At 41.0% G+C, this 8,454-nt stretch overlaps 1 protein-coding gene across 3 annotated transcripts in view; it reads right to left on the minus strand.

Annotated features, from left to right (window-relative positions):
- The window catches only part of MTMR7 (myotubularin related protein 7), a 52,661-nt gene extending 46,809 nt beyond the window's left edge, over window positions 1–5,852 (minus strand). The window contains exons 1-2 of one of the 3 annotated variants that reach the window (XM_063335862.1): window positions 5,838–5,852; window positions 5,280–5,389 (exon numbers count right to left, since the gene is read on the minus strand). In XM_063335862.1, the coding sequence (XP_063191932.1) occupies window positions 5,280–5,303 (24 nt within the window). In that variant the 5' untranslated portion in view covers window positions 5,304–5,389; window positions 5,838–5,852. Of the gene's footprint in view, window positions 1–5,279; window positions 5,593–5,642; window positions 5,661–5,837 lie in introns of those variants that run through there. The other 2 variants (XM_063335863.1, XM_063335861.1) reach the window with 2 other exon arrangements.
- Between the last annotated feature and the right edge of the window lie 2,602 nt (window positions 5,853–8,454).

Consider the following 8,454-nt stretch of genomic DNA (forward strand, 5'->3'; position numbering starts at 1 on the left):
TTTGTGCTCAAAGTTCCACAGCACAAAGATGGAATAAATGGAACCCAAAGAAACTAGGTTGCATTCTAAATAGGGAAGATTTATTAACAAGAAAAACAAATCTATAACGCACAAAAACAGAGTGAAAAGTGTGCAGAATTAGTGTAGATGTTTTGATGCATCACTTTGACTATAAGCAGTCAAGTAGAATGACATGTTTGAAGTCATTAAACGTCACCAGCCCCAGAATAGGTTCAACATTTCCTAACCATGATGTAAAGTGAGAAAACAGTTACAGAATCAGAAAGCACCAGTTGAGCTGTAAGGTGCACTGATCTAGGCTGTCTACTTAGAGGAAAGAACAGAAACTACCTTTACAGAATGAAAAGCAGAAAATCAACTTGGCACTTGAAAGGGATTGCAATACTGTTAAGCTGATGACCCAAAACACCAATAAAAGGCAAGGGCCACGCCAACCTCACCTCCTCTACCTTTCCTAAGTAGCAAACTAAATAAATGCTTAGCCAAGCACTAGTACCACTACAATGAAGTTCCTGTGGCACTCCGTTCCCTGGCTTGTAGGGGAAACAGCCAGCCCCCATCCCCAGGTGGCTCCTGATACTGCCTCAGTGACTGCTGCCACCTTCCTAAGTAAAAGGAAGTAACATCAAACTTTTCCAAAAGGAGTTGTAGCCTGAATATGGAGAACTTAATTATAATATCACCTCTTACTCCAACAGAAGGTACACAGAGAGCAACGGTAGAAATGTCAGTTTAGCATTAAAAAAGGTGGAGATCCAGCAACTCAGAAAATGTAGTTGGAGAGGAAAGATCAGGTGTGCTGGGTTCAATTTCGCCATTGACCTAGATGAGCACCTGGATAAATATTTTGCCATTTACCTGTGCCATGTATAAACTGGATGTAAATTATATGTGTCTCTGGATGGAGAATTTGGGAAAACTGACATGTATTATAAAACTCTTTGAATGAAAAACAGGAACTATGGGAAGGAAAATAGATTGAAAAGAAAAGGAAACACAACTCATTTACACATGCTGGAAATCTGTTTTGGAAAGTAATACATCTGGTAGAAAAATTTGTCATTATCATGAAAAATGACGGTGTATCTTAAATTCTGCCTGAGAAAGGGATCACTGGCAATGGAAATACCTTGCCATAACATCACAAAAATGAAAGCATTCAAGCAACTCAAGTCATCCCAAGTATTGTGTTAACAAGAGATACTGAGCCAAATGAATTTCTGGGATAACTCCACTGAAGACAGCTGTTACACCAGGGATAAATCTGATGTATTCTTTATTATAAGAAGGGCATTGAGGAGGACTGCTGCCAATACACAAAGACAAATCATACGGAACAGTGGTAAATAAAATAAAGCAACTGATTAGCAACAGTGCATGAAGTCCCCCCATGAAGTAAGCATATCTTCAGAGGTCTCTATCTGTCAACCTGTCTATGGCCACATATATCTCTACACAATAGCATTGCTTATTCATTTTTTATGACTCTTATGAGCAGTTTGTCACATTTCAGGTTTTGACGGTTATCCTAAACTATCTTGCTGCTCAATCCATACTCATGGCAGAGAGTGGTTTACTAATTTTTAATTTTTAAAGATTTTTGGTGTTCTATATAATTCTATTTAGCAATGAGTCACTCTTAGCAACTCTTAAATGTGCTCAAATTACAGCCTTTATACATAGGATAACATTTACTTTGTGAAAAGATCATTATTGCATATAATGCAATAATGCATATAAGCGCACATCATACATGCACCGTGTGTTCTACCAGTAGTATAATGATAGAACAAAAGCATTCACTACTTAGTGTGTTAGGGACTTGGCTATCCAGAAGGTCCAGGAAGGTCCAGAAGGTCTAGGGAATAGCATTTCAATAATAATGAAGAAAAGCAGTTTTGTCTAACAGACAGGAGACCTGGTTTCTATTTCTGCTATTGACTTGCTACTTGCTAAGGAGCGACAGCAGTTAAATTCTTCAGAACTAGACTTAAAGGTATCATGTCTTTTGATGAAAGACTAGACAAAGTATCATTAGCAAAATTATGTAGTTATGTCAACAGCATGTGAAAGAACAGGACTGTTGAGCAGGTGGATACACACAGTCTGTTGGGAAAGAACCAGAAGGCCTTTTGCAGTGGGAAATACTGCCAAAGTCCTGTGATGTTGCCACAAAGCACATGGGTAAGGGTGACACAGAGGACATAATATATTTAGAATTCCAAAAAAGCTTTTGACAATTGAAGGTTATTAGAGAAATTAAGTTGCCATGGTATTGGAGGAAAGGTCCATTTACAGACAAAGCTGGTTAAAGGACAGGAAGCAAAGATTAGGGCTTAATGTTCTCTTTTCAGGATGGAGAGGAGTCAACAGTGAAGTCCTACAAAGTCTGGCACCGGGACTGGTTTTATTCAACTTTATCAGTGACCTGAAGAAAAGAGTAAACAGTGAAATCTTCAAGTCTGTGGATGATCATAAGCTATCTTAGATAGCCGAATGTTTTACCTGTGGCACTAAAAGTCCAGAAGAGCCTCGCAGAACAGTGTGGGCAAAAGATACACGAACTTCAACACAGATAGACATAAAGTAGCTGTGTTCTTCCATAGGAAGAACAACCTATAGATAGAACAACCTGTAGAGAAAGCATATCTACACAACCATGGACTCAGAACCGACAGTTACCAAACAGGAACAAGGTCTTGGGGTCATTGTTGGCATTTCTCTGAAATTTTTAGGATCCAGTGGGTTGTGATCAAGATTTCCGGTGAAGGCATGGATAAGGTGAACATGGAACTGTTATTCGCCAAATCCTCGAAGCTAGAAGCAGAGGGTATTGCATGAAACTATTAAGAACTTTTTAACAGATAGAAGAAAGTAATTTTTTTGTACAGCCATGATCTTCTGGAACTTGCTTCCATGCAGGCTGCAGAGGGAGAGGGTGACAGCATGTTTAGAAGGAGCTTTGGCAAACTAACACAGAGGGGTCCATAAACGACACTGATCAAACCAGGAAGGGTTGGACCCTCATACAGCAGTGGATGCTGAGAAGGTGCAGGAGGTGGCTAGGTTTACATGCTCTCCTTCTGCTGTTGTCAGACACACAGTAGTGACCTACATGAACGACCGGTCCAACTGGTATGGAATTTCTTTCCACTTTTTTAATGACAGTTATGTTATATCAAATTAACTTTAATATTTACAAACCATTACTCACTATCATTATATATCAACTCCTAATGGACATCGTGTGACATAGACTTTTTTGTACTGCCTTTTGAAGGAAGAGCTTTTACTTGGGGCAGGAATTTTGTTTTCAGATGTTATTAAGTTTATTAATTTTCTAAGGATGGGATTTACCTTGATTTTCCATTTGGCTGGGTTTGCAAATCAAGGAAAGTGTCATTATTCTGAGATTAATACCTTTAAAGAGTAGGGCAGTTGCTTGTCAAATTTCTTTCAGAGCATAACTGGATGGAGTGAATAAATGTGATACCGGAGACTACCATGTGATACAGTGAGAATATCCCTATATTCACATAGCTTTCCCCTGACTATTTTTACATTGCTGGCGTTGGAAATCATGTAACATTAAATTCCAAATCATCAAAAACAAATTCAGTAAAAACAAAAACAAAAAACCCCAACACTGTTCTGGTGGCTTATTTTAAGCTGAGTTTTTTTGAACAAACAACTCAAAGGTATCAGTTCTGCTAGGTGACTAACTGTGAGTACACTGACTTTTCAGTGTATTCAGGAGTAACTGGAGAGATGAAGTATTTCAATACCTACTCATGTTGAATATTCTGGATTTTCTACATTTATGTAAGAAATTTTAAACTATCTTTGTATCACTTGTACCTTTAAATCATTCCTTCCAAACTGCTTTATTATATTAGAGAGAGAACTTTTAGCATAGCTATAATGTAAGGGCACGCCAGGAACCAAGACTGCAGAATCACCTCACACTGAGTAAGATTTTCGGTGTCTTGAGTCATCAGTACAGTGTCTTCTCACAGCTGTCAGATACAGAAATGCGTTTTACATATGCATAGTAACATTTTAAGGCCTTGCTTATAGAAAACCTAACAGATAAGCTTCCATTGCCAGCAGCGGATACTTGTGCGGGCCTTCCATTCACAGAAAACCATTTATTTTTAAGATTTTTTTCTATCCTTATTGATTTGTTTTCACTATTTTCCTCTTTCGTGCTTTTAGCATTCTTCAGCTAATGGTCAGAAACATCTGTTCAGACAACTTTCACTGATCGTTTCCTACCTGTGGTAGGATATGTTCTTACTATTCTGATATTCTTCCTTTCCACAAAGGCAGATAATAGATCATGAAATGAGACGAGAGAAAAGGCAGTTGTTATAACTGCCTATCTTCTTAATATATTAGCAGTTTAACACCTAAAGGCTCAAAAATATACATTAAGTATGAAGAGGCCCTAATCCAAAATTCATGTCATCATACTAGGTAACAATAAAAACTAAATAGGCACAAATCAAAAACAAGTAACTTCTTAATCGCAGGTGTCTGGGTACATAAATAAATAAATAATACGAAAATATATCCCACCCCCACTTCAAATTAACATATTGCTCAGGTTCATTGTTTATGATTATTTTTAGTCTAAATTTTCTGTGTTTCAAAACTGCGTCCTCCTTTTTTTAGAGCAAGATGGCAATTTTGTTAACAAATACAGGCCTCACGCTTAGAAAGCTGTATAAAAAGAATGATTACAGTGGCCAAATGTCGGTATACAAACACTAAACAAATTCAGCACCAGGTTTGAAATACTGAGGTAAACTAAAGGCATCTGAAAAGCAGATAGCTCACCTCTCATTTTGGATACCTACAACTCATGGAGAGCATGTCTGTTAACAGGAGGGACTGAATAAAAGGCAATTAAAATGCCCCATAAATCCTCAGCCGCCATCGCAAAACAACGTGTCCACCTCTCGGCGGATTTCGTAGCAAACTGGCTAAAAAAAAAAATCCCTAAAAAAACTCGCAGCAACTCCAAAGCAGGCAGAGGACGGCTGAGGACAGCCTCAGGCCCGCAGGGCTCCAGCCTCCTCCCAGCCGCGGCGGGGATGGACGCCGGGGGGACGGACGCCGGGGGGACGGACGGATGCCGCGGGGACGGACGGATGCTGCGGGGACGGACGGATGCTGCGGAGATGGATGGTGCGGGGATGGGTGCTGGGAAGACCGGGGCCCCGGGCCACCTCTCCCCGCCGCCCGTCGGGACCAACCTTGGGCATCCGGATGTGCTCCATGGCGGCAGCTCCTCATCCACCTACCGCAGCCGGCAGAGGCAGCCCTACGCACCTGGCTTCTCTCCTATTTTCTCCTGCCAGCCCTGCTTTAAAAAAAAAAAAAAAAAAATTAATTTTTTTTTTCCCCTTCGTGTTTTCCTGCGCAGGTAGGAAGGAAAAAAGGAGGATTTATTCAAAGCGGATAAGGTGCCGGTCGGTGGCTGCTGGCTGGCTCCACCTCCCCGGCCGCTGCCATGCTGCCCGGCGCGGGGGATGCTCCGCTCGGCGCCCGCCCCGCCGCGACCCCGCTCCCCGCCGGCTGCTCGCCACCCCCGCCCCCCGGGCGACTAACGGCGCGACCTGGGGGCGGCTCTGCGGCGGTTGGCAGCCTTATCTACAATTGCATCGCTCTGCCCTGTCTTTCAGGGAAGATAAGATCGGAAAGATAAGATCAGAAAGATAAAGGGAGCTCTGTCTGAGATCGTCTCCCCCTATTTTTTTTCTTGTTCTCTGGCCCAGTGGGTGCTGCATCTCAAAGACAAAAGCTGTGCTTACTGAAACTGAAGCACTGAATTTTGTTTATCTCAAGCTCTGCGTGTCTGTCTTTCTATAATTCACGATTTTGCTGCGTCCTCAGATTTGCACGAGGGGAGGGTTTTTGTGACACATGATTTTCAGTCTTATGTCTGAAATTACTTGCCCCTTCCTTTGCCGTGCCTGGTCCATGTGATGTGGTACCTCTTGGAGAAAAAAGAAATGCTATGGAGCTGGTTTCCCCAGCTTACCTGCAAAAGATGAAGAACAAGTATTTCTAATCATCTTTGAATTGCTATCATATTCTGAGCAAAAAGAGAAACTTCCCAGTGTTAATACCAATGTGCAAATGACTAGAGGTGCTAATATATTACTTCTGATAAACCATAGCCTTTGAGGCTTGTAAAATGCCCAGGTGTTCTGCATTGATCAATGTATTCCAGCGATTCTTTAGAAAGAGGGACTAGCCTTGTCAAGGGCTAGAAACAAATGTGGAGACCTGTCAAACCTCACAAAGGCCATGGCAAGAGCAGCAGAAGCTCCCTACATATCCTTCTCTTGCCTGCAGAGAACAGAGCATGCTTAATCTATTTGGTGAAAGCTAAAACATGGGCTGAAAATAAGATGAGGCCAGCAAAAATGTGAAAGCATTTTACCCCAAGGGAAAAGGAACAACAGGTCTAGCTGTACTGGCTCCAGTCCTGCCAACGTTGCTCCAGTCCTGACCCTTTCTTGCTAAGGCATGGCTAGATTGTTCAGCATCATGGGGATTTTTATGCCAACTCTTTTGGTTAGAGGAGACAGAAGCTGTACTATCATGACTGGAATATGTGTAATCCCTGGATTTGACCATTCTTCTTCCTTCCTCCTCTGTTTTAGCCCATTTCTGCCCCACTTTCTCTCATAGTTCAACTGCTGTTATCGGTCAGGAGTGGCTGGTATGACCATAATCTGAGACACCATCAACTGGATGAAGACTCTTCTCTTCTGAGAGGTTTTAATCATTCCGTTTCCCTCTGTTTACTCAGATCTGAAATGAGGGTTGAAGATACCATTTTCTGTTTGAAAATTCACTGGCTGGTGTCCATAAAAGTGTATGAATTGTGTAAAGAGTGGACTTCACAAGACTCTTGATCGGTGGCATATTTTGCTCTCTGTTTTAGGCCAGAGCTATCAGAATCAATTAAGAATTAACCACCCATGAAATATGTTTCCTTTGTAGTTATGCCTGATGTGATTCACTGCATACATTATCATCTTTTGGCATTTGCTACCACCAGTGAGTAAGTAAAGTTGGAAGAAAGCACGGTTATCCTTTCAGTCCTCAGAGATATTTACTTCTTCTCTGGTACATCTTGTGATTCGTTACAGCCAAATTCAAGTCCCACTGTTGATGGCAAGAAGACTGTCAGACTTAAGTGAGAATGCGCTTTATCTCTGCTTCACATTCATCAAGAGCTGCAAAATTAAGCCATTTCTCAGAGGAGACTGTTTATGTAGCAATCAGTTGCTCGACATACTGCCAGAATTTTTGACCTGTCTTGGGCTGGTAAAATAATTAATGGGCGAGTGCAGCTATAAACAGAACTTTGGTTTAGATAAAAGTTGTGCCTTTTGCAATTGTCATGGAAAGCTGCAGTAAGCACAACCTTCTAAAAATTCTCTGATGTTTTTCATTTGCATTTCACACTCATGGAAACAGCCGTCTGTTTTAACAGTCCTGGAAATGAAATCCTCTGTCCACAGTAGAGGTACAGTGAGGGTAATGACAAAGAATAACACTCCACAGTCTACTGCTCTGACTCAACTAAGATGTAAGGGCAGGAAAATTAACTTGCCATGCCTACATAGGTTCTGACCTATCTGCTGCAAGTGCCGACAAGGCTCTTGGCTAACGTCACATGAAGAAGGCCAGTCACTGAGGCCTAGAATGACACCAGTGTACTTATTTTCTATATCCATAAGCAGTTGAGTCGGCTTTCAACGTCATCCAGTAAAACCTAAAAGCACAAGTATCACTTCCAATGTGTAAAAAAAGACTTCAATGAGGTTGACTGAATGCTCAGACATTTTACATCTGTTACTACCTATCCAGGTGGGCCTGGATTTGAATCATCATGTTAGATTTGGAAGGCTTTGTAGACTTAATTTTATTTTACAATTATATTTTACTAGTTTAATGGTGGTTTCCTGTAGGCTGCATTTTAATATAATACAAACTCAAAGACTCAATTTATGTACTTGCATTAATACTTATTTTCAAGTGTAGTCTACAGATGGTCATTCAGATTTATAGACATACATTAAATACTATCATGTACGGAAGAAATCAACTTGAAATTGGTGGTATAACAGCTTTGTTGCTCGGACAACTATATCCAGCATGACAGAATCCTATGCCTGAAGAGTCTGGTATGTGGGATGAAGACGTGGAGGTTAGGGCAGCCCATGTTGCTCTGGGCTAAAGGCAGACAGTACTGGTTTGAGTGCAGCTTGGGGGTTGCGGATAACATTTTAGGCACATCTACTTTGTAGTTTGAAAATTCTTTTGCTCTACTGTTTAAACCCCTTCATAAGGTAGGAAAATTATAATTTCTTATTTCCTTTTGTCAGGGATTTTCATGCCACTTTTCAAATT

Source organism: Chroicocephalus ridibundus, chromosome 5 (assembly GCF_963924245.1).
Source record: "Chroicocephalus ridibundus chromosome 5, bChrRid1.1, whole genome shotgun sequence".
Lineage (NCBI taxonomy): Eukaryota > Metazoa > Chordata > Aves > Charadriiformes > Laridae > Chroicocephalus > Chroicocephalus ridibundus.